The following is a 27,077-nucleotide window of genomic DNA, read 5'->3' on the forward strand; positions in this document are numbered from 1 at the left end:
CGCAGTATCGTTTTTTTATTACATCAGTTACCGAGGCAACAGCTCCGCCATCCCGACCGGAACAGATCAGAAAATATTGGTATTTTTCAGGATGTTGGAGGCTGTACAAATGGCACACACAAGCGTGATTGTTTCAGAGTTTCATCACAAATGGTTGAGCCTTTAAATAGCAGAATACAACAAATTATCTGCATGACAAAAACCTAAAAATAAAACGGAGGAGTCATAAACAAGTTGGATGTTTTTAGCGTTTGATTGAGCAACCTGGACGTCCTGATGGCGCGAACTGGAAGACAAACCTGATCCTTGTGTCGTTATCCGCAGGTTTAAGGCAGAAATATCACATGCATTTGAAAATAATAAAAAGTAAAACGAAGCTTTAAAAAGTGTTTTCATACATTAAATGCCACAAAATGATGCTCAACTCTACTCTTTAGTAGCTGCGTTTCCATTACAAACATGCCTAAAACTTCAACATTTTGCTAATGTCGAAAAAACGCAATTTTAGAAAAGAAGATCACACGTAAATATCTTTGTCTACGTGACAAATCATAAGAAAAACCATTATCCTCCTACCACTTTCTGCTTCCTTCTTCGTGGTTTACTCCGAAGAGTAAACCACGGTTGTGGATCACGTGACTCGTGTGAAGCGAGAAAAGTGTTTCCACTGCAGTTTTGCAAAACAAGCAGAAAGAAACACACATTCTAGAGCCAAAACTTTATTTTTTTCAAACAAAAATTGAGTTTTTTCGACATTCATTTCCATTAAACTAATTATCCGATTAAGCTAATTTATTTTCAAAACGTGAAAGTGCGCAATTATGTGATCAATGGAAACGCAGCTGGAGCTAGTGCGGCATTTTCTCAACTGTGGACGAATCCAGAAGATGGAGATCAGCGGTTCCTGCTGCGTTTGAGGAACAATGAGAACAGGGGAAATTTGTCAATCAGTGCGTTTGCATAAGTTTTACCAGCTTCCTCAAAGGATCCAGCCACCATGATGCTACAGGAATCGAGTTAATATGTAAGATTTTTATCATGGAGAGAAAAACCTTTAATCTGGAGGGAATTCTTTGAAAACTATTTGAGTTATATCCAAAACGTCAGATTTAATTTTAATTATCTAATGAGACATATAGCAATTTATTTATTTCCACTGGGAGGAAATACAAAAAAACTCAAAAAATAAAATATACATATAAAATAAATATAAAACCACAAAAGAAAATATACATTTATTTTTATTTCTTAATTATTTGATTATTTTTTAAATTTAAGACAAAGAAAAATTTGTATATAAGTTTATAATTATTTTTGTTCATTTCTTAAATTAAAATAGAATGAAAAAACGTACATATATACGTATTTTTCACTACTTTTTAATTATTAATTAATCTTTTAAACTAATTCCTGTATTTTCTTCCACTGATGTTGCAGTTTCTGATAAAACAATAAAACATTAATAAAAGTAGCAACATCTTCCATAAACAGGTTTTGTTAACGATAATTTAGAACCATAATGGAGAAAATCCCATTTGCTTTACTGGAATGTAATTGTGTTAATATTCTTGGTCGTCTGTTTTCTCAACATGGTGGCGAGCGCCGTGGGTCTGCTGGGGTCAAAAGGTCACCTCAGGATGAGGAACAAGATGGCGGATAGAGGGAAACAAAGACGCTCCGCCCGTCTACGTGGTTTCTGGAGCAGCGGCCGCTCCGTCTCAGTCCTCTGGGTGTAAATTAACCGGAGTGCAAACAGGGGAAACTCGATCCTTTAACGCGCGCCGCAGCGTCACGCCACGACGTTTCTGTTGTAGTCGTAGGACAGCCGGCGCTTGGCGGCTGCGTGCTGATTGGCCGAGGAGAGGCCGGGGGACAGGCGGCGGTTCGTCGACCAGGAAGTAGATCTGCTTTCCTGGGAAGACGACAACTAGAAGAAGGAAACGCAACTTATTTAGAGACATTTCATTGGTTAGATTACATTATTACTGCTGCTACTAATAATCAGTTACTCAGTACTTGAGTAGACTTTTTTTCAAATATAATTTTATTGCTACTCTTTATTGAGTGCAATTTTTTAGAGACTCTGCTGATCTCTAGTAATAATAATTATATTAATTAATTATATTGAAGCCTTTATTTAATAGTTTAACATTTACCAGTATAGTTCAGTAAAAAGTAATTTCTCGTTAGATTTAAATATGAATAAGTAGAGGTGGGTAAAAACTAACTACATTAATTAAACTAATGACTCATTTTACTCACAGGAAGCGGCGGCTGCAGCTGCAGAGTTTGGACAAGCAGGTTCTGAGACACGCTGCTGGACCTCTTGTGGCTCTGGTCGATCATTTTGTTCAGATCATGGAAAGAGTCCAAAAGCCTTCAGAGAAAGAAAAAAAACACAATGACAGCATGCAGAGGAAACGGACAGAATTACAATATTTACCCGTAAAATAATTTAAAATATGCTTTAGAGAGATAACATGCAAATATAATTCAAATTAATAATTTAATTGATTATTCCACTTTAAAAACTAATGTTATAAACACTCCAATCACAATTATGACAGAAATCAAATAATGTCACACTGCAGTTCATTCAATTCGCCACGTGGGGGCGAATTGAATGGGCTTCCTTTTCCACATTACTGCTCAACTGATTTCCTTGTAAAAATCTTATTTTCTCGTATCAATGCTGCCCCCTGTTGCCACCAGGAAGAATTGCACATTGACTGGTCTGAATGTTTTCATCAAACTACATTTAAACGACCATTTTTAAATTAAATTGAAGAATTTTAAGTGGGAATGCTCCATTAAACAAAAAGTATAAATATTGTTGAAATCATAAAATAGAAACTGTTAATAATGTAACTATATAAAAGAAAGCACATATTTGTAAAACCAAATCAAAACTAATTCAAATAATTACATAGTTTTAAATATACATGTTTAATATAGACAATTAGCTAAAAAGAAAAACATTTTAGTTTATTAGCATTAAAGTGTAAGAAAGAGACATATGTAAACAGCAATCAAACTTCCATCTTGATTTATTTTGTATATAAAAGTTTCAGTTTATATTCATGATAATTACTCATTTATAAGAAATGTATGAAAAAGAAATTAATATTTTTATTTATCTTTTTTTCAATAGAAATTCTGAATTAACATTTTTCTTTACTTTTGACAAGGAATGCTAATATATTAGCTTTAGCATCGGTGCTGGATGGTTCTTTTAGTGCATCAACCTGATAAGTAAAACTAGACCGATTATTAACAGGCAATTTTTATGTCAATGTTGTTGCTGTTTATGAAAGGGGAGGTGGGGGCAGTTAGTCATGTGCAGTTTTGGGCACCGCTAGCTAAAAAGGTAGCTGGGCTAACCTCACATGGACAATAATAAACATTAGTTCTGCTAATGCTAAAGTGCTCCATTAGCGGTACTTAGCGGAAGCTAATACCAAGGCGCTAACTTCAATTCAAAATCTATCTGCCCTAAAATGTCTCATTTATTTTGACATTTAGAGATTACACCGGTCTAAGTCTTCATATCGGTGCATTCCTGCTTTCATCAAAGCTGCTTTTTGTCTGCTGGAAACTCTGAATCAGCTCAGCTGTAAGTTTAGCATCACATCCAAGGTGGGATTGATGGTCTACCCTTGATCCTGTCCGGCTCGGCCGCGGAGGAGCTGCGTCAGCGTGGGAACGGCTTCCGGGTCGCAGGGGTCACCAGGGGAAACACCGGGCAGCGAGGGGAAGGCTTCAGCAAAGACTGCCACCTGCAGGAGAAACAAAAAACCCTCAGAGGTTAGAGATAAAATATGAAAAATAATCCAGAGAGAGAAAGAACCAAACATGCACTGCAAAAACACAAAATCCAACTATGTTTGGTCTAGTCTTAGTACAGTTGAAATAAGACAAAATTAATTTATAAGTAACTTTGTTATCAAGATATAGAAACTTGTTTTACGTCAATAATTCCTTAATAATATTAATGAAAAGTTCTAGTTCCACTAATAGAATGTTCTTCTGCGCCGTTACCTAGCAACCCCAGCCAAGCCAAGCCCGTTACCTAGCAACCTAGTTCCAATTCAACTGGCCGATTATTTCACTTACAACTTGGAAAGAACATTTAGTAATAAGTGAAATATTTTGTCAGTGGAACTAGAACTTTTTCATTAATATCAAGTAATTTTTTACTTAAAACAAACTCCTACGTCTTGCTGGAAAGTTACTGTAAGTTAGTTTTGTCTTATTTCAAGCTTACTAAGATATTTGCTCTAGTTAACTAGATATAAATACTGAGTTATAATTTGTGTTTAAGACATGTGGTTAAAGAATGAATTTTTGTACCCTAAGACATTTTACCTGTAGATTTTGTTCCTAAAAATTGGCAACTGTTTCTATAAAGTGTTTAATTCTGAGATTTTACATTTTCTTTAAAACTAATTTGTTATTAAAATAAATACTTCAAAACCTTTGGTGTTTCATGCTACAAATTACTTTGGCATTTTCTGTCTAGTTTCCCGTGCAAATATCTTAGACTTGAAATAGACAAAACTGACTTATATGTAACTTTTCAGCAAGATAAAGAATTTTGTTTAAAGTAATCAGGATTAATGATCTTTGGGGGCCATTACAGTCCAGTTAACAACTAATTGACTGGTAAATCAGTTGTCAATTTCTTCAATAATCGATTAATCACAATTAATTATTATTAATCATGACTAATGGTGTCTTTGATGGCATTAGTTAAAGGTTTATAATGTATTGTTTGGTATCTTTTTAAAGGGAAACCCTCTTGGCTTCATTTGAGTCTCTGACGAAAACAAAGGTCACTAGAGTTTGTTCAATTAAAAAATAATACACATTTCCCAGACTTTTTGTCAAAACTAGGTAGATTTATTTTAGCCCAGTGAATCCAGGGACATCAGGGTCACATCAGTTAGCAACTGAAATACTCAACAGACTCAGAAAATGTATAACGTATACCTATACTGAATCAGTGCTGGTAAGAGACTCAAAACTTGGTGTAACTGAAAGCCAAGAGTGGCCCGTCGACCACCGGTCCGGCCCGTCGACCACCGGTCCGGCCCGTCGACCACCGGTCCGGCCCGTCGACCACCGGTCCGGCCCGTCGACCACCGGTCCGGCCCGTCGACCACCGGTCCGGCCCGTCGACCACCGGTCCGGCCCGTCGACCACCGGTCCGGCCCGTCGACCACCGGTCCGGCCCGTCGACCACCGGTCCGGCCCGTCGACCAGACCAGTGGTCGACGGGCCCATAGTCGATGGGCTACTGGCTAGACCAGTAGCCCATCGACTACTGGTCTAGCCAAAGTTTTGAAGCCAGAGTCGTACCTGGCTGTGATTGGTTGGCGGTCCATCTCTCCTCGCCTCCACGGCGTTGGCCGGCCACCATCGCTCCACGCCATCTCCACCCTCACCTGTCGGCTCCTGAGGGAAGGCTGTCCAGGTGTCGTCTCCACCTGCTGTTTGAAGACACAAACAGGCGATTTATACACTTAATTCACAGGTTTAACAGCTGACGTTGGTTCTGGATGACTCAGTTGGATCGTTTTCTCATTGTGTTTCATGCTGCCCGTTTCTTTTCCCCTCACAGACACATTTGGCTGAGTTTTTCCTCTGACTTTCCCCCCTGGCTCAGACGAGGCATGAAGAATCCACCTGACACTTGCTCTGTGTGAATGTTTCTCCCTCTCTCACTGCCCAATGTCCTGAGGCTGACAGGAGCTTAGAGACACTTTTTCTCCTACCCCTCCGCCAGCCCAACTCTGAAAGATTAATAACATGTAGTGAGATCGAGTAGTCGGCCAAAAATCCAGGTCAGGACAGACTAAAATAATTTATCCACTCTGCAAGTGCTTTCTAAAGAGAGACATTACCTATATTTATAGAAGAATATTTAGAAAGTGTTTAAATTATGATCTTGTTAGGCTACAAACCAGAGAAGAAAGTTATCGATCGAATCATGGTTAATTGAAAGGCCGAAACCGTCTTAAAAACTTACGTTTTCTGTTGTTTCAAGAGAAACGACCGTCTTTCCACAACACGAAGGGAAAGGGCTACTTTTTCTTTCTGTTTTTGTTAATAAAATGCTGAAATTAAAAAACAAAAACGCTACATTTGAATATGTTGTTTCAGTCAATATTAAATATTGACTGAAACAAAAAATAACGGTTTTTCGTTATAAATCACATCTTAATGGCTGATATTACAGTAAAAATTTACCTATCACCCGACAATTAATCTTAAATTGATTTATTATTTTAACTGTATCCTACAACAATTCAGGAAAAACGTCTCCAACTACTGACCAATTTTGCATTATTTTCCGTTATTTCAACCAGTTCAGAGATCCTCTGTTCAGAAGTGTTTTTCTCCTATGAAGTCACCATTAACCATCTTTTTCTTTTACATAGAAAAGTACTTCTAGATTCAGGTTTCTATGTACTTTTGTTGTGTTTAGTCACAATAAACAGCTCTGTGCTGCATTGTTAGAAATAATTTGGAATGTGTGTAATTGACTTATTTTTTTTTTAAATTGAAGCAATATTAATAAACTGAATTCAGCTGAAATAAGGGCTGCAACTAAACTTTATTTCAGTTATCAATTTATAATAATACATTTAAACATTCTGCAGATTTTTTTTATTTAACCAGAAGCTAATAAGGAACAATATCACAACATCTGACTCCTAACTGCACTGACAGAGCAAATTAAAGTTATTTACATTTTTACATGTTTGACCAAGTTTGTGAAGCCAATGCCGTATTTTTGCTGGTCCAGCAAAGATATGTGATAAGTTTGTAATTCTGTACATTTATGTTTGCATTTGAAAAACAAAACAAAACACAAAAAACATGTTAAGTAAACTCAGCTGCTTACTTGTAATATCCTGTATGCTAAAACTCAGATGTCTGTATTGAAATTAAAAAAGTTTATAGTTGCAGCCAGAAACTAGGCTAAAAATGGTTGGTAAGATTTTGTGTTTTTGCAGTGCGCTGCATTCCTGAGGGATCAGAAAAGGTTAAAATGGCTCCTAATACTCAGCACAAGTGTTGCTGGAGCTTTGGTCAGGAGGTGGGTTTGACGGCCTTTACTCTTTGTTTGTGGATTTAAAAAGAAATGAGGATGGGAAAAAAAAACATAGGAGAAAAAGTGTGTGAGAATGATAAAATAATAAAGTTAGGGACTCACCAGTTCTCGCTCTGCTCCCAGAAGTTTCCGAGGCAGATATGTTGACCCCGTCACTCCAGGCCAGGTCTCCCTCCGCCTGCATGAAGACCCCGAACTCATCCTCCTCTTCCTCCTCAGTGGAGGAGACCCTCACCTCCTCTGCTTCCTCCTCCAGCTCTCCACTTGGACTCCTTTTCTGTTTTTGGCTGCCTTTCTCCTCCTCCTCTTCCTCCCCACCGGTCGCCATGGAAGCCAGAGAAGGGGCAGGATTAGAGGAGGCATTAAAAACCAAGGTTGATATGTTTTCTTCTTCATCCTCCAGCTTCCTGCAGGTGCACTCATCCTTTCGTTTCTCTGATTTCTCAGAAATTGAGAGATTTTCCTGTCTGACAGGCGAACAGAAAACCTCTTCCTCCTCCTGAAAATTGTTGTTTTCCTCACGTTTATGGAAAATATGAGGTTCTCTGGTTTCCTCATCGCTGCCAATATTTGTTTCCTCTTCATGTTCAACTTTACGTTGGTTTTGGTTTGAATAAACCTGGATTACGTCCTGATCAGCACCCCCTACTGGATTGGAGGACTCTACAGAATTCAACTGTTCTTTCTGCTTCGTTTCTTCTTCTGGGTTTTGTTCAGCGACCCTTACAGAAATGGAGGATTTGACAGAAGTCCACTGTATCTCTTCTGCGTATTGTCCAGCGCCCCCAACAGGATTGGAGGACTCCACACCATTTAACTGTATTTCTTCTTCTGCGTATTGTCCAGCGCCCCCAACAGGATTGGAGGACTCCACACCATTTAACTGTATTTCTTCTTCTGCGTATTGTCCAGCGCCCCCAACAGGATTGGAGGACTCCACAGAATTCAACTCCATTTCTTCCTGTGGTTCTGTTTCGTTTTGTTTAGATTTACAGTCAGGAATGGGGAAATTTTGCCTCTCCTGACGTCTTTCGGATCCTGTCTCTCCATCAACAGCCGAGTCGTTTTTGGAGTCTGCTTCCTTCCCGTCCAGGTCCAGCTCAGTCGCCGTTCTTCTTGTCAGACTTTCGGCTCCCTCTCGATCATCCCGGCTGTTTTTTCGAGTGCTACTTTCGGGTGGAACATCGAATCGCTCCGACTGCTTTCCTTCAGCCGTTTTGCAGCTCCTTTCCCGGCCGATGCCGGACTTCCTCCACCTCCGGCCGGACCGCACCCTGACCCGGTTCGCCGCGGCCTCTGTCGGCGGCGGCTCCGCATTTCCTCCTCCTCCTAATCCTTCTCGCTTTCCTCTCAACCACTCTCCGACCGTGCTAGAAGTCGAACCAGAACTGGGCTTGGCGGTTGAGTATAAACAGCTCCCCTTCTCCGTCCGGAGGAAAAGGCATTGCGTTTGCGTCTTCCCGCCACCTTCTGACGTCTTCAACGTGGCGACTGTTACCAACGCGCCGATCCCGGCCTGCCGGGCGTCGACGCCCAGCGGCAGACCATATCCGCTCAGGTACACGTCGGCAGGCCTCGGGCAGGACGTCGACGTCCCTTTACCGCCCAGCGGCGGGGCAGTCGGGGGTTTACCTCCACCGAGCAGACCGCCGGCTTTGCGGCGGTTCCTGGAGCACAGCGCCCAGGCTCGGAGGCCGCGGATCAGCGGCAGGTCTCCCAGGCCCAGCTCGACTCGGCTGGGGAAGGGCAGCGACGTTCTGGAGCACCTCTGGAGCATCTCCCGGGGGCAGTCCGACATGCCCAGGCAGGGGTAGTTGTTGTTGTTGTTCTGCTGAAGCATGGTGCCTGTTGTCGGCCTCATTTAAGTTTTATGGTTGTTTCTCCACACCAGCCTGTTTAGTTCGTTTTAATCAGTTCTTTTGCTTAGTAAGTTCGGTTCGGTTGTCTGATGCGAACCTAAAAATCTCCTCGGTTTGGTTGGACGTGTTTGAATGCATATATGAACGCCAAGCGGACAGAAGGCCGCTCCAAAAGCAGGAAGTGGAAAACAGTGCAGGGCATTATGGGTACTCTCGTTTGTTTCAACAAAAACAAACAAGAGTTTAGCGCTAGCAGGTAAAATAGTGTTGTCTTTAGGGTTGTGGCAGTTTCCTAAAGACAAAAGAGAAATCCTACAAATGCTAAAATATGAAACGTCTCCGTTTTTGTTTACGCTTTGTGAAGGATGCTCCTCTTCAGAGGTTTTTGTGTCGTTTCTTTCAGTCGTTCCTGGTGCAGCGCCCCCACAGGCGAGGAGGGGAACAAGTTTTTCAATTAATTTGGCTTGTTTGACTCAGTGCAGTGATTTTCAGGTTGAGCTGAGTTCTCATTTGTGAGAAGAAACGCTGCCAGACTCAGTAATCTAATCTCAATTCAAAGCACGGCAGCCCCAATAATTCAGACAAAGCACTCTGCGTAACGAAATGTCCCTTTTGGAAACTCAGACAACGATAAAACCAAAACAATGTGCTGATCTTTTTAATCTTGGATCTTAGCAGTTCCCTCTGATGGTGGAAAAGCTCCAGTCTCTGAGTAAAAGCAGAGGAACAAGCAGGTTACGTGACCCGCTGTCTCCGCTGATGAGAGCGGAGGTAATGAGGATTTTGTTTTCTTCCACGCCGATGCGCCGTGACGCTGTCTGCTGACCTCTCTGTCAGCTGGACTCGTGTCTCTCAGGGCCGATCGGGCAGTGAAAGCAACGAGGCTGCAGAGGAACGGGACAAAACGAAGACAGTTAAGCCTCTCAAAGGAGAAACAATTGTCTATCAAGAACAAGTAGGACATTTTGAGATTAAATTGAGTCTTATTTACACACTGATTTACTAGAATTTACAGAATGTCACCAAACGTAATTTGGTTTCACTTTCATGTTTGCTAAAAGCTGACATGTTATGATGAATTAACAAAGCTGGATAATTTCTGTTTGCATGATAGTTTGTTTTTCTACCAAAAACTGGATGATAAAATTCTTCAGTCTGGTGTTTTGGTCTCAATTAGCCCTTTTTTGTAAGGGTAATTTTGTTTAGAAACTTTGTTTTATTTGTTGTCTTATTTATTTTGAGTATTTAAAATGTCTTCCAGTCACAGTGTTAAAAATTCATTAGCAATTAAAGTTTATTGATCTTTGAGAATGTGTTTACCATTAATTTTACAACAATATTATCATTTGTCACAACAAAGCTAATGCTATGTTGCTAACATCATTAGAGCATTAGCAGACGTGTGTCCACCACCGGGTTTGAATATGTGTTTGTAACTGTTTTAACTATTTTGATTCAGATTTGAGGTAACACGCTTATTTAAAGGAAGCTAAGTGTGCTAAACTTTTTAGAAGTTAGCATAAATGTAAGAGGAAAAATTAACTCTGCTATTAGCTTATCACCATACCCACTACTGGAAAGTAGTAGTAAACTTACCAGTAGTGGGTAAGTGTACTGACTTCTGGGTTTCAATGTGTATTTGGAAGAACCTTTTTAACCTTGTAGTTGTGGATTTGAGGCAACACACTTATTTAAAGGAAGCTAAGTGTGCTACATGTTTTCAAAGTTAGCAAAAAGCACTAAACCAAAAATTAGCTTGTCACAGGAACTCACAACCTTCAGACTGCAAGACCACTATGACAAGTTTAACACCATCCATCTCTGACTAACGTCCCTATCCAGGTTAAACTCATTCCCATCGCATGATGCTGCCACCACCATGTTTCACTATGTCTGTTCAGGTCATGTACTCATTTCCCCTCCACTCAGAGTTTTGCATGAAGGAGAAAAAGTAAAATTTTGATCCAATCTGGACAAAGTTCAGCCATTCCGAATCTTGGAATATTGTTTTAGAACCACAACTTTCTTAATTAAAAATTCCTGCACGAATTTCATACTTAGATTTCTACGAATATAATGAAATCTTTAGCTACTTCACAATTACTTTATTATGTAATATCCGAATTAAAAAACCCTAATTTTTTCGGTTATGTTGAGACAAAATGTGGAAAACTTCACGGTGGTTCTGTTCCGGATCGTAACAAAAAAGCTTTAATTTGGTTTTAATTCACACTTTGCGCATCTTGGTGCCACTTAGATCAGACGTGACATCAGCAGACGCGTAAAATCCAGATTTTATAACATGCACCATCAGGGACAAAGGCAGGTGTTGGCCACGTATCATACCAGCAGCAAGTGTGTTAAGATGAGCCACCAGTAAAACCAGTAGCTTCCCCACCAGAACATCCAGAACGGAAGGTTCCCCCAACGCGGATTTTAGTTTCTTACCTGATCAGATGTTCGGGATTTTAGTTCATTATCATTTATTCAAGGTCCTTCCACATCTTCATTGTTTACAGAGGAAGCTGGTGGAACATCCTGAACTGGGATCGCATCATTTCCAGTCGGCCTGCGCCACTTACGCCACAGAATTAGTAAAATCAGCGTCCGGTCCGGTCCGATTCGTCAGAGAGCGGGGTAACCACACACCAAGGACCCGATCCTCCGGCTGCTGCGGCCGCTGCGCAGCGCCTCATCCGCCGCGGCTCTGCGGGGCGCATCGACGCATCTTTCCGCAGTCAGTCCGCCAGTCGCCTCCGGTGCTTCTCAGCCAGCCGGATGACGGAGAGCGCGTTGGACCTGCAGCCCACTCACCGATGGGAGGAGAGATGCGAGCCACGCAGAGGCAGGGAGAGGTGAGGCCAGCGGAAGTGTATGGCGGGTTGCTAATGCCACGCGGAAGTGGAGGCTTTTTATATTTTACTGCAAATGGGCTGGAATATACAACGGTGTTTTATAGGGAGATTAAAACAGAGGGAATCAGTACGTGTCCGCTAAAGTCTAGAGATTAATCTCAGAATTTTTATTAAAAATAAATTAAATAAATAATAATAATAATAAATTCACAAGAAGTTGATATTAATCTAAAAAATGTCTAGAAAAAACATAAAATTTTCTAACATTATAAGGTTAAGAACTTGAAAACTTTCCAAAAGTCGGATTTAAAAAAAGAGGAAATTTCTGACTTTCATGAGTCAAAAACCGTCAAACTGTTCAAATTCAGAAATTTGAGGGTTTTAAAAAAAAAATAAAATAAAATAAAAAACTCAGAAATGTCAGAGTTTTAAATGTAAAAAAAAATAGATAAAGAGCAACTCTGAACTTTTGAAATTAATCTAGAAAACTTGGAAATTTAAGAATTTGAAAAGTTATAATTGGAAAAAAAAATGCTCAGAAATTTTGACTAATCTTAGAAATTATCTAGAGAGAAATCCTCAGAAATCTTAAAATTAATCTCAGATTGTTTGAGACAAAAATGTGGAAATTTCTGAGAGGGAGAAACAAAAAAAGACTTCACAAATTTAACTCTTCCCCCCGTGTGTTATGTTATATTTTTGGAGATGCCAGTTATATTTCCAATCAAAAACAAACTTCATTCCTGAAAGAAAATAATTTTAAATGTAAATTTGTCATTACAAATAATTTTAAACTAAACATCTGTCAGAAAGTACAATATGAATATAAAGTGACCTAAAAGTCAGTTAAAATAGGTTATATTCTAACTTTCCCAAAATATTTGATCACAAAGTGTTAATTTTAAATAAAAACCAGCTAAAATAAAAAACAATCTGGAGTTTTCAATATGGAAGTGCAGCTGGTGACACTGCAGAGAGAAATCTTTTCATTTCCCTCCTGACTGTAGCACTGTTTGCTCCTCATATATCAGTTTTTATCCTCCTCAGACACACACATTGCGGAGATACGTTTTCACTGCGTCATCGCTGAAGACGAGCTGCAAAACACACACACCGCCGGAAGACGTCATGCATCCGTGTGTAGTTTTCCATGACGGGCTTCAGATTTTTATCTGACTCTTCATTCATTCAGGTACAGCTAAAAAAAAATCAGGTGGAAGTCACTAATTTCAGAAAATAAAACACATCAAATATCATAGAGTGAAATACTGCAAGTTATTTCTTTTAATTTTGACTTATATAGTTTTAAATAGTAACCCCCCCTCCTCAATAAAAAAATCTGTCTCAGAAAGTTAGAATATAGTATATCAATAATATATATATATATAAAACTGAAACTGTCACTTCTGCTTCTCCTTTTGCATGAATTACTGCATCGATGTGGCGTAGCCTGGACGTCAGTCCACGCCGCCTTTATGGCAAGCTGTTTTAACATAAAATCAGTTTCACTAATTACATTCCAGACATTGTAAGAGTTGTGGCATTTCTGAATTTTCAGATGGAATAAAATCTGTTTTAATTGAAACTTAAATGTTTCTTCCCCTAAAACGTTGGCTTTGCTACCCTCACAGTAATCGTTCACCAAGAAGATGGCGATAAAAAAACAACGAAAAGAGTGAATGGTATTTTATTGTTGTCTTTCCAATGCAGCTCTGGCACAACACTTGGTTCTGAAAGTCTTAAAATCCAAAAGAAAATGTGATCACCTCACTCATCCAAAAAGGTAAAAACATCTGTACACATACAGTGGAGCCCACAATGTTATCTTGACTTTATTTTGCTTTTTAAAAAACATTTTTTTCACCTGCTAGACGTTGCTTCCTTTCAGTTACCAAAGGAAAACTAAACAACAATCAAAACTAAACAACAATCAAATGAAAAGCACAAATTTGCTCTCAGAGGCTTTAAATATTTTGCAGCTGACATTTTAAATATCCCTTACTTGGATTTTAAGCAGTATTTCCTCATGTTTGGAAATGAAAATGGTGAATATATTGATTTACTGGCAGACACAGTTTTATAAAGGTAACAGTTAAAGGCACTTCTTATATTATTATGTAGCAGTAACCACACAAAACACATTATGCTACACCTGGGCTTCTGAGCAAATTAAAGCTTGCCACTCCTTAATTAGTTTCATTGTAGCAGCCAAAAAATGCATAAAAACAAAAAATTTACAGTTATCTTTGTGTTTAAGTCTTTGAATTAAATCCCTTAAATTCCCATCATCTAATTTTTACGTTTTTGCAAAAATAAAATCCTCATCTTGAGACTGTTGAATAATTTCCAGGCGGTGCAAAGTGGAAATGTAAATATAAACAGGCTAGCAGCATGTTGACCTAAATGTTTGAGAGAATCTGCCACTATAAGGTCAGAGGTCACAGAGCAGAAGAGTCCAGAGCATCCTGCGTACACACAGCAGTAAACTCTGGGACGTAGCACCAACTAAATGCCTTCAGTACAAGTCTTACGTAGAAAATAACAACCTATCATCTTTATAATCTCACACTTTTCCTGTAACACCAACAAAAGAGATCATTAGATTAAAAACAAAACAAAACAACTCTGCTGAATATGAAAATAATTAAATTTTGCTTCGAAGGGACAACGCTTAAAAAAACAACAAAAAAAACAAAAACACTATAATATAGATATTTACATTAATCTATCCAGTATCTGTTTGTGATTGATCAGCATAAATTATTTTAAGTTTCTTGAAAAAAAATCTGATACAATGTATAGTTCTCATGTGACGTTGCACTTCCGGGAACTTTGTAGCTGACAGCCATTTTGGTAGGTAACGTGTCTAACCGTCATGACAGTTGCTATGACAACAATGAACAAGCCACAAGCTTAGATCTAGCTCTCACCTCGTTCCTTTCCAACTTATAAAAACATAAGAACATTAAAACAATTATTCGAGTAATCTACTCTCTTTCTGTTGGTCTTGAAGTCTTGGTTCACCAATGCTTCATGCTGGACTTGCCTACCAAGATGGCGGATCGGTGACACGGCTCACTTCCGGTTCAGACTTGTTGGAACTACATCGACTCTGCTGGTGAGGGTAAAGTTATTCGCACTTTGAATAAACAAAATTAAATAATTGATATTTAGTGTGTTTATCAAAACTGAACAAAACTGGATAAATAATTAGGACAAACCTAACAAAACTAAATCAACAACAAAAATAGTCAAAAGAAAAAAAACAAAGCTAGTATATATTACTCTTTAGTTATAATACTGATAGTAACACTGGTTGATAAAAAGAGCTTGTATTTAATCACAATCATGCCTAACTTGATAAAATATAAAAGATAAACTTTCATTTTCCCCCCTTATTAAAATAACACTGCAATCTTATCAGTCTAAAACAACACAAAAACAAAGAAAACCAAAAGTTATTTAAGATATCAATACAGCATTCTCAGTAGTTAAAAGTCTGACACTTGGTGACTAGTTAATGAGGATTCGCCGGTCCGAGTCTCCGTGGTAACCAGGTGTCTGGTGATTCTCGTCGTCTTGGTGACCGTTGTGACGGTTCCCTCCTCTGTGGAAGAGATTTGGTGCTCTTCGGACATTTGCTGGCTGGCGAAGTCGAGTCCTGAGGTGTGGAGACAGAAGGATCCGGAGACGTCCACCTCCCCTCCCAGCTCGCCCCTGCGCTGGGCCTGAGGGGAACCCTCTGGGGTTATCTGGAGGAAGCCTGGGGTCAGGAAACAGGGACAGATGCGAGAGGAAACAAGGAAGAGTGCGGAGGATAAGTGAAGAAATCAGGACTGAAAGGAAACTTTGTCTTCAGTAAGAGAAAACAAATCAGGAAGAGAGATGTTAATGGTTGAGGAACATCCTGTAGATACTACGACTGATCATTGCTGGTGGGTCTGTTCCTACCTGTGGCATGGGGCTTCAGTGTGAACTTGGGGACCTTGAACCAGGAGGTAGATTCCTTTTCCTCTCCCTCTCTGCTTCTGCTCTCCACCTCACTCCACATCTGAGCCTTCGTTGATGTGAACTCTGCACCAAAACCCAGTGGAGACTCTGAACTGTCCCTGTCCAACATCTCTGTTCGGGCATGAGATGACACCACTTCCTCTAAGGCCATTTTGTCTGGAGTTTCAGCCCCTTGGAGGTCACCCTTTACTTCTGATGAGTCCTTTCCCATTTTATCCCCTGATGCCATCTTGCTGTACGGACTAGTAAACTCCACCTTTGGAAGTTTGATTTTGCCTCCAAATGTCCCTTTATCATCCTTGTGATGAGTTTCAGCTTTTTCTCCATTGACACTTGAACTGTCTCCCTTCGAAGTGACATCAGCTGACCCTGATTTGCCTGACGAAAATGAAACTTTGGGTATTTTAATCTTTGCTCCCTTTGACTTTTCCTCTTCCTCTGCTTCTCTTTCAGATGATTTATCTTTAGACTTCCCAAAGCTTGACTTTGTTTTGATTTTGGGCATCTTCCCTTTGACATCTTCTGTCTCAGTTTCAGTTGTTGTCTTCTTGTTTGGGGGTGTAATGCTTGCAGATGCCTGCTCTATTTCATTTGGATTCACCAAAACAAAAACAGCTTTCTTGACTTTGGGCATTTTAGGACCCTCATACCGAAATTCTGGTCTGTGGATATCCATCCTTCCTTCAGGAGAAGAGATGGAGGGTAATGGGACCCCAAATTTAGGGATCTTGACTTTCTTCTCCGTTTCTGGTTTGTCATCATCTTCATCTTGTGATGTACCAATATCAAACTCTATATCAGGTATTCTAGGTACTTTGACTTCTTTACTGGAAGATGACGGACCTCCTTTGGTACCTGAGCCTGTTTTGAGGCTAATGCTTGGTAACGTCACCTCTGGTGCTGTGATGTTAACTTGACATTTATCAGTTGCATGGCCATTGTTTTTGACATCACTGTCACCACTGTGTTTTACTTCTGTGGTTACATCTTCAACACCTTTCATTTTTGGCATTCCTATCTTGAATTTCTTCCCCTTCTTTCCCTTCTTAACTTTGCTGTCGACTCCTGACGTGTTTAGATCCAGGTCTGGCAATACAATTTTTTTCTTGTCCATCTTAACATCCCCTTTTTGAAATCCTATGTTCAGTTCTTCTTTTGGACCTTCAATATCTATCGTTGGTATTTTCACCTTTATGCCTTTGCTCTCTCCCTCAATATTAAAATCGGCCTTCCGATCTGGTCTTACCACTTGTAACCCAGGCTCGGGTTTGGGTATTTTATCCTTTGGCATTGATATTTTTTCCTTTGCAAGTTTGGCATCTGGACCTGCAACTTCCATCTCCCTAGTAGGAACTTCACTACCTTTACCTTTAGGAAGGGAAATATCAACTTCAGGCATCTTTATATGGGGTAGTTTGATAGTTCCACCCTCTACCTCAGTTTCCCCACTAGATTTGTCTGTACTTGGCATCTTGAGTTGTCCTTCTTTCTTTATGTCCATCTCTGGAGCTTCCATAGAAGGTTTTACTTTGGGAAGAGATATATCAAGTTTTGGCAACTTGAACTTTCCTCCCTCACTCTTAATGCCAGTGTTGGGGCCTGGAGTTTTATCCTTTGGCAAAGAAATGTCTCCAGCGGATACGTTTAACTCTGTTCCTTCAAATTTGGCAGCGTTTCCTTTGGGTAAAGAGATGTTAACATTTGGCTTTTTCAGGTGAGGCATTTTTATTTTGCCCTCTGTATCTCCTATCTCAATATCAGGACTCTCAATTCTTCCCTTGGGTAATGATATATCAACTGAAGGCATATTAAAGTGTGGCATCCTAAGCTTTCCACCTTCACCCTCAATCTCCACATCTGGACCATCTATTCCTTTGTTGACTGAGAAGTCCACATTTGGCATTTTTACATGAGGCCCTTTGAATTTTCCTCCCAAATTTCCTGTAATTCCAGCATTTGGGTCAGCAGTTTTTCCTTTAGATACGGATGTGCCAACTGAAGGCAATTTTACATAAGGCATTTTGAATTTTGCTCCTCCATCGCCTTCAATATCTAAACCTTCAACCTTTCCTTTAGGAAGGGTTATTTCAACAGATGGCATACCAATCTGGGGCATCTTAAAAGCTCCCTTTTCTCCTTTGAGCTCTACATCGGGACCTTCAATCTGTCCCTTGGGCAGAAAAACCTCAACATTTGGCATTTTATATTGAGGTAATTTGACTGTGTCTTCAGACGTGCCCTCCATCTGAACATTTGGACCTTCAACTTTTCCTTTAGAGAGTGAAACATCAACAGACGGCATGCTGATTTGTGGCATCTTGAATTTTCCCCCCTCTCCTTTGATTTCCACATCTGGACCTTCAATTTTTCCCTTGGGGAGAGAGATATCAACATGTGGCATCTTTATGCAAGGCATTTTTATTTTTCCTCTTTCTCCATCCATGTCAGCTGCCTCACTTCCTTGGACTTTACCCTTTGGAAGAGAGATGTCAACCCTGGGAATTTTGAACTTTTGCTCTGTAGTTCCCTCCATTTCAATTTCAGGGGCTTCCAATTTTGCTTGTGGCAGTGAAATATCAGCCTTTGGTACATTTATATCAACAGTGGGCATTTTGACATAAGGCATTTTAAACTTCCCTCCATCACCCTCTATTTCAGTTTTAGGTATATTGAGATCTTTAGATTTTCCTTTAGGAAGACTCACATTTAATGTTGGCATTGTTACTTGAGGCATTTTGAATTTTCTGTCACCTCCTTTAAGTTCCATATCTGGTCCTTCAATCTCTTGGGATTTACTTTTTGGGAGAGACACATCCAGGTCTACTTTGGGAATAGAAACAGCAATCTTAGGCATTTTGGGAATTTTAAGGTTTCCTTCGTAGCCTTTAATATCTGCTTCTGAAACATCAACTTCTGTTTTAGGTAAAAGAACCTCCATCTCTGGTGATTTAGCCTCTGGGAGTGACAGCTCAACAGAAGGCATCTTAACTTTGCCCTGGGCTTGAAGTGTATCACTTGGTTTACCTAAATCTTTTTCCTTGGAGCCAAATCCTGGGATTGAGAACTTTGGTAACTTGAGAGTGACATCAGGTGCGTGAAAGCCACTCTTTTTATCCACTTCAGCTTCCCCTTTAGCATCAACCTCTCCTTCTGGAAGTTGAACCTTTGGAGATGACATTTTGAACTTTGGAAACTTTACTTTATGTTTTGCCTTGTCTGGGCTCTCAGTCCTGAAATCCAGGTGAGGAATGTCAGCTTTTCCTTTTTTCAGGTTAACATCAACATCAGGACAAGACACTGATGCATCGGTATCTTTTTTAGATATTCCAAATAAAGGCATTTTTATTTTTACTTTCTTCATTTTGACTTTTCCATCCCCATCAAATTCCACTGATGGTGCCCTCATCTCTCCTTCGACATTTGGTGGATGGAGGGAAGTATCTCCCTTGAGTCCGGATGTCTCCAAATCACCACTCTTTGACTTTACACCAAACCGGGGAAAAGTGAAACTAGGCACTTTGAGGGAGACATCAGGCAAATCAAAGCTACCACCTGAAGAAGGTCTTCCTCCCTCTGCTTTCAAAAGTTCAACTTCAACATCATCACCTTTAGGTTTGTTAAGGCCAAAGTCTAGATCCACTTTTGGGGCTGAAATGTCAACTGTTGGTAGCTTGACTGAGGGAAGTTTCAGTGATGCACCTGGACCTTCTACATCTTCAGTCCTAACCTCCAATTGGGCTGGTTTGAGATTACCTTTCAGACCTGACATCTCCAAATCTCCAGCTGCATCAGGACCAATGATGTCAACTTTAAGGCCTTTATCCTTTGACCCAGATGGAAGGCTTAGGTCCAGATCAAATTTGGGCATATTTATGTCAAGAGTTGGCATGTGGAACTTTCCACCTGTTCCTCCTTTTACATCTGGACCCTTGATATCAACATCAATTTCAGGACCTTTTAAGTTGGCTTGCGGTTCCTTTGCTTTCATGTCAGGAAGATGCATAGAAGGTATATGAAACTTGCCTCCTTTCTTAGCATATCCATCAGTGTCAATTTCTCCTTCAACCTTTGGTTTTGGAAGAGATAAATCAATGTCTGGCATCTCAATGTTTCCTGCCTTGATGTCCGGGCCTTTAATTTTAACATTCCCTTCAGGAAGGCTCACCTTTGGTAAAGACACATCAATTATTGGCATTTTAAACTTACCCCTCTTGCCCTCAACACCCTCAAACTCATAGTCACCATCAACTTTTCCTTTGGGGAGTGAAATATCAACAGCTGGTAAGTTAATTTTCCCTCCTACAACCTCTGGGCTTTTAAGGTTGACATCTACTTCTGGAGATTTGACTTTAGGAAATGATAAATCACCCTTGATTTCAGACCCTTGAATATCAACATCTCCCTTTCCTTTGAATTTAGGAAGCGATAGATCAACCGAGGGAATGTGAAACTTGCTGCTTGTACCTGTGTTGACATTAATTTCTACATCTGTCTTTGCTTTTGGAAGTGAAATATCAGCAGCTGGTACTTCAATTTCTCCTTTTATGTCTGGCCCTTCAACACTGGCATCAGCCTTAGGGGGAGTAACCTTTGGTAGAGAGATATCAAATTTTGGTAATTTAAACTTCCCACCCTTCATATCAAGTGGTTCTACATCAAGGTCAATATCTGTCTTTCCTTTAGGAAGGGAAACATCAACAGTAGGCATTTTGATTTTTCCTCCTTCAATTTGAGGACCGCCTACATTTACATGAGCTCCCTTAGCTGTAATTTTAGGAAGAGTAATGTCAATTGAAGGCATGTGAAACTTGCCTTCTTTGTTGGAAAGCATTCCAGTTTCAATTTCTCCTCCTGCTTTCCCCCCTGGGAGCGATATGTCAACATCTGGCATGTCAAATTTTCCTCCCTTCATTTCAGGTCCTTTCATTTTCAGCTCACCTTCTGGAAGATTGACTTTGGGCAACGAGACATCAAATGTGGGCATTTTAAGTTTACTACCTTTAACTTTAGGTCCTTCAACATTTAAATCACCCTCAAATTGTCCACCTTGAAGTGATATTTCACCTTTAGGTTTGGGTACTTCAATATCCATGTTAACTCCTTTTGTTTTTATTTTAGGAAGAGAGATATCTACTGAGGGCAGTTGAAACTTGCCTTTTTTGTCACTTTGTCCCTGAATATCTATATCACCCTCAACTTTTCCTGTAGAAGTTGAGATTTTAGCGGCTGGGATTTCAAGTTTTCCCTTAACATCAGGACCTTTGACTTTGACAGCCCCCTCCGGGAGACTAAATTTTGGAAGTGAAATATCAACCTTGGGCAAGTTTACTTTTCCCCCTTTTAATTCCGGACCTCCACCGCTGATGTCAGCATCAATATTTTCTTTTGGAAGTGAAATGTTAGCTTCAGGCATGTTGAGTTTTCCACCCTTAAATTCTGGACCTACAACATTTATCTCAGTTCCTTTGGTTTTCATTTTAGGAAGAGAGATGTCAATGTTTGGCATGTGGAATTTCCCTCCCTTCCCAGCATGTCCTTCAGTTGCAATGTCTCCTTTTACTTTTCCTTTGGGAAGTGACAAATCAATGTCTGGCAACTCAATTTTTCCTGTTTTGAACTCTGGGCCTTTTATCTTCAAATCACCCTCAGGGAGATTAACCTTTGGTAAAGACATGTCCATTTTTGGCATTTTAAATTTACCCCCCTTCACTTCAGGGCCCTCAACTTCTATGCCACCTTCAAGTTTCCCTTTGGGGTATGAGATGTCTGGGGTTGGTTGAACTACCTTTCCTACTTCAACCTCTGGGCCTCTAAGACTGATATCTACCTCTGGACACTTTACTTTAGGTAGAGACAACTCACCCTTGATGTCGGGTTTTTCAATCTCAATGTCAGTTCCCTTTGCTTTGACCCGTGGAAGAGAGAAATCCACTGTGGGCATGTGAAATTTGCCCCCTTTACCACTTTCAACATTTATATCTACATCCGCTTTTGGTAGGAAAATATCAGTGGCCGGCTTCTCAATTTTCCCTTTCATATCTGGTCCTTCAACATTGATGTCAACCTTTGGGATGGTAATCTTTGGGAGAGAAACATCAAATTGTGGCATCTTAAATTTTTCTCCTTTCACTTCAGTTCCTTCTGCCTTGACACTGCCTTCTATGTTACCTTTGGGATGTGAAACATCCACATTTGGTAGATCAATTTTTCCTCCTTCAATGTCAGGGCCTTTCATGGTAATATCTATGTCTGAAGACTTTATTTTAGGGAGTGACACATCACCCTTGATTTTAGGTCCTTGAATATCAACATTGGCTTCCTTTCCTTTGATTGTAGGAAAAGAGATATCAACCGAGGGCAAGTGAAACTTGCTTTTACTACTGCCTACATCAACTTCTACATCTGTCTTTGGTTTGGGCAGTGAAATCTCAGCAGATGGTACTTCCAGTTCTCCTTTCATGACTGGCCCATCAACACTGACATCAGTCTTTGGGAGAGTAACCTTTGGTAAGGATATATCAAATTTTGGTAATTTAAACTTCCCACCCTTCATCTCAGGGCCCTCAACATCAAAGTCACCATCAAACTTTCCTTTAGGGAGGGAGACATTAACAGCAGGTATTTTGATTTTTCCTCCCTTTAGCTCAGGGGCCTTGAGACTAGCATCTGTATCAGGAGACTGTGTTTTGGGAAGTGAAATATCAAGAGATGGTAAATTTATCTTCCCACCTTCAATTTCAGGACCCTCAAAATTGATGTCTGGTCCTTTAGCTTTTGGAAGTGAAATATCACCAGCTGTAATTTTAGTTTTTCCTTTAATCTCTGGACCTTCAATGTTGGAATCAACCTTTGGGAGTGTAATCTTTGGTAAAGAAACGTCAAATTTTGGCATCTTGAACTTTCCTCCTTTTATGTCCATTCCTTCAGTGTTAACATCACCTTGCACTTTAAATGATGATGGTGAAAGATCAACATTCACATCCGGACCCTGAAGACCAACATTTAATTCAGGAGACTTCAGTTGAGGTGCAGAAACATCCACTGAAGGCAAATTTACCTTTCCACCTTGAACTTCACCACTCAGCTCTGGTCCTTTACCTTTTATTTTAGGAAGAGAAATGTCAACTGAGGGCATTTGGAACTTGCTTCCTTTACTGGCATGTCCTCCGGCTTCAATTTCCCCTTTTGCTTTTCCTTTTGGGATTGATATATCAAGGTCTGGCAACTCAAGCTTCTCTCCCTTGATATTTGGGTCTTTTATTCTGATATCACCCTCTGGAAGACTTACTTTGGGCAAAGAGACATCAAATTTTGGAATTTTAAACTTTCCACCTTTTCTCTCTGAACTTTCAACATCAAAGTCTCCATCAGTTTTTCCTTTGGGAAATGAGATGTCCACAGTTGGCAAGTTAAATCCTCCTTTTACATCAGGGCCTTTGAGGCTTAGATCACCCTCCATTTTGCCTTTTGGTAGTGTGATGTCGCCTTTTAGTTCTGGACCTTCGAGATCAATGTCAGCTCCTTTTATTTTAGGGAGAGAAACATCAAGAGAAGGCAGCTGAAACTTGGCCTCTTTGTCCACGTGACCATCAGTGTCAACTTCTCCTTTTACTTTTGGTAGAGAAATGTCCACATGGCCCTCTGGACAGTTTCTCTTTGGAAGAGAAATATCAAATTTGGGTATTTTGAATTTTCCTCCTTTTACTTCAGTACTTTCAATATTGAGGTCGATATCAGCTTTTCCTTTTGGAAGAGAAATGTCAATGTCAGGCATGCTGATGTCTCCTTGTTTAAGTTCAGGCCCTTCTATGTTGACCTCTGGTCCTTTAGCTTTAATCTTTGGTAGAGAAAAATCAACTGTGGGTATGTGAAACTTCCCGCCTTTCCAGCCATGCCCATCAGTTTCCACATCTGATTTTCCTTTAGGCAGCGAAATGTCAATGTCTGGCATCTCAATCTTCTTGCCCTTGAAGTCAGGACCCTTTACTTTGACTTCACCTTCAGGAAAGTTTACCTTTGGCATTGAAATGTCAAATGTTGGGATTTTTGTCTTTCCTCCTTTTATTTCGGCGTCTTTAACATCAATTTCAAAATCAACTTTTGGTTTTGGAAGTGAAATATCAACATCTGGACCCTGGAGGTTGATGTCTACCTCTGGAGATTTTATTTTGGGTGCTGAAATATCTATTGATGGCACATCAAATGTTTTTTCTTCACCTTTAAGCCCTTCAACGTCAATACCAGCTTCCCTAGATTTTATCTTTGGAAGGTTAATGTTTAATGAAGGCATGTGAAATTTAGCTCCTGTTGCTCCATGACCATCAATGTCAAGATCTCCTTCCATTTTTCCTTCTGGAGGTGAAATATTAACAGCTGGCATTTCAATCTTTCCTTTGATGTCTGGTGCATCCAATTTTGGAGCTGAAACTTTAAATGTGGGCATTGAAAGTTTTCCTGCTTTTCCCTCTGGTCCTTTAACATTTACACCAAATTTGCCTTTTCCTTTAGGAAGTTTAGTATCACCAGAAAGTATTTCAAAGTTTCCATCTACTCCAGAGTGGATGTCAATATCAATGTTTCCATGATTTTTCCTTCTAGGCAATGACAGATCAATTCTGGGCATTTCAAATTTGTCACCCTTGACTTTTGGACCTTGAACGTTTACATCTACTTCTGGAATTTTAACAGTGGGTACGTCGATGTCTACAGACGGCACATTGAATCCAGCCATGTTACCTTTATCATCAAAATCAATGTCAGTTTCTAATGTTCCTTGTGGTGTGGAGATGTCGATAGTTGGTGCTTTTACCTCTCCACCTATAATTTCTGGCCCTTCAATGTTGATTTCACCTGACTTTGATTTTATTTTGGGTAGGGAAACGTCAACTGAGGGTAAATGAAAATGCCCTCCTTTAGTTTTAGCTCCTATGTCCACATCTAATTTTCCTTTTGGAAGTGAGATCTCAATGTTTTCCTTGGGTGTCTTCACTTTAGGAAGGGACACATCAAGTGAAGGCATCTTTAACTTCCCTCCTTTTCCTTCAACAGTTATCTTCCCCTCTAATTTTTCTTCTGGAAGAGAAATATCTTTTGTGGGCAAACTCATTGTCCCTTCTTTGATCCCGGTTCCTTTCAAATTGACATTAGCTGTAGGTGATTTGATGTGAAATTCAGGACCGTCAGTGGGGATGTCAGTTCCCCCCTCAGGTGGTTTTATTGCAGGGAGCGAAATGTCAAGAGATGGCATGTTGAATTTTGCTCCTCCTTTGACTGCAGGTTCTTTAACATCTAGTTCTCTGTCTTCAGTTTTCCTCTTGGGCAATGAGATGTCAAATGCTGGCATCTTAAATTTGGCGCCACCTTTTCCCTCCAGATCCACACTGCCTTGTTCCCTTGATGTCGGAAGCGAGAGGTCGATCTTTGGAAGTTTGGGAGCTTCTAGTCTCACATCTCCTTCAGGAAGTTTCATTTTAGGGAGAGAAATGTTTACAGAAGGCACGCTGAATTTGCCTCCCTCCACTTTTCCTTCAATGTCAAGCTCACCCTTGGGTTTAGGTACAGAAACATCTGCTGATGGCAGCTCAGTTTCAATGTCAACCTCAGCCCCAGCTGTTGCCATTTTTGGGAGTTTGATGTTGACAGAAGGCATTTTGAACTTTCCTCCTTTTGCACCCGGACTTCCTATTTCAACATCGCCCTCTGCCTTTCCTTTTGGCACAGACATATTTACAGAAGGCACAGGAATTACACCTTCAACCTCGAGCTTATGGGTTTTTACGTGCCCTTCTGGTTTTAGTTTTGGCAGAGATACATCTATCGAAGGTATTTTGAATTTGTCCCCCTCAATGTCTCCCTTTATTTTTCCTTTAGGCAATGGAATACCAGGCATTTCAAATTTGCCACCTTTCATTTTTTGGCCTTCAGTGCCGACTTCCAGCTCGCCCGCCTTCAGTGTGGGCAGCGAGACATCAACAGATGGCAGCTGAAATTCTCCCTTTCCTTCACCGTCAGGTGCTCCTGCGTTGCTTTTTGGAAGAGTTAAATCTACTTTGGGCAATTTGAATCCCACTTCCACGTCTGGTGAATTCATTTTAGGAAGAGTTACGTCAAAATCAGGCAGTTTAAACTTTCCGTCACCACCAACGTAATAGTCCATGTCCACATCCGCTCCGTCTGATTTCATCTTTGCAAAAGAGACGTCAACAGAAGGTGGGTTGAACTTTCCTGCACTTCCTGGCCCTTTAACATTGACACCAGGAGCTTCCATCTTTGGTAAGGAGATGTCAACCTTTGGCAGAGAGATTTTGGGCCCTTTCACAGTTCCCTCCACTTCATCGGGAATTCTCTGACCGGAATCAAACTCCAGACCAGCATCGGGTCCGGAGATATCGATAGCAGGCATGTTGATCTCTGACTTCCCTGCTCCTTCAATCCCTGGGACTGAATAACTTGTGCCAGACTTTCCCTTTACGTTTGGCAAAGAAATATCAACTGAGGGCATTTGAACTGAGGCAGCTTTTCCTGATACGTCTCCTTTAGTTTTTGGTTTGGTGACCTCCACTTTAGGAACACTAAATTCTCCATCACCTCTAATTTCAGCTGTTGGAGTTTTGATGTCAGCGTGAGGTACTTTCATTCCCTCCGCTTTCACCTTGATTTCACCGTCTATCTCATCCGAGTGGCGTGAGAGTCTGATTTTGGGTAGTTTCAACTTTGGTATTCTGAGTTTTGCATCTTCCTTGCTGACATCAGCTTCTCCTTTGACGTCTACTTTGGGAGCCTTGATCTCCGCGCTTCCCTTCACGCTGGGCAGAGATGCCTCGGCTTTTCCTGAGGGGAAGGCAAACTCCACATCTGGGGGGCTAAACTTTGAGCCTCTCTTCTCCACGTTTTTGTCTTTTTTACCAGACAAACTGACCTCCACCGACGGCGGCTGGACGCTTATCTCTGGAGGCCTGAGCTCCACGCTTCCCGTGGAAGAACCCGACTTTGCGTGTTTCGTCTTGGGAAATACGATCCCAAACTTGTGTCCCTGTCCTTTGGCTTTCACTTTAGCTCCAGGTATTTCAGACGAAGGGATGCTCTCATGTCCCTCCAGTTCCAGTTTTCCTCCCGCACCACTGCGTCCCTTCGCTTTCATATGGGGGAACCTGAAAACACACCCACAGTCCGAACTGTAAGCAGAACCCCGGATATGAATCTAACATCCAACCAGAACAGTATTTGTTGGAGTTA

General features: G+C 40.5%; 2 protein-coding genes across 6 annotated transcripts in view; both read right to left on the reverse strand.

Annotated features, from left to right (window-relative positions):
- Positions 1 to 11,795, reverse strand: si:ch211-14c7.2. Its single transcript, XM_044120065.1, has 6 exons — positions 11,425 to 11,795; positions 7,220 to 9,860; positions 5,359 to 5,489; positions 3,655 to 3,776; positions 2,263 to 2,377; positions 1 to 1,927 (listed from the first exon to the last, which is right to left on the reverse strand). Exons 2-6 carry the CDS (start codon positions 8,976 to 8,978, stop codon positions 1,790 to 1,792), a joined length of 2,265 nt encoding a protein of 754 aa, XP_043976000.1. The 5' UTR covers positions 8,979 to 9,860; positions 11,425 to 11,795; the 3' UTR covers positions 1 to 1,789.
- A 1,707-nt stretch (positions 11,796 to 13,502) lies between these two features.
- Positions 13,503 to 27,077, reverse strand: part of prx (periaxin) — a 36,690-nt gene continuing 23,115 nt past the window's right edge. For 4 of the 5 annotated variants that reach the window (XM_044120032.1, XM_044120037.1, XM_044120035.1 and 1 more), the window contains exons 8-9: positions 15,783 to 26,992; positions 13,503 to 15,594 (exon numbers count right to left, since the gene is read on the reverse strand). In XM_044120032.1, the coding sequence (XP_043975967.1) occupies positions 15,323 to 15,594; positions 15,783 to 26,992 (11,482 nt within the window). In that variant the 3' untranslated portion in view covers positions 13,503 to 15,322. Of the gene's footprint in view, positions 15,685 to 15,782; positions 26,993 to 27,077 lie in introns of all 5 variants that reach the window. The other variant, XM_044120034.1, reaches the window with a different exon arrangement.

This window comes from Gambusia affinis, linkage group LG06 (assembly GCF_019740435.1).
Source record: "Gambusia affinis linkage group LG06, SWU_Gaff_1.0, whole genome shotgun sequence".
In the NCBI taxonomy this organism is placed as follows: Eukaryota; Metazoa; Chordata; class Actinopteri; order Cyprinodontiformes; family Poeciliidae; genus Gambusia; species Gambusia affinis.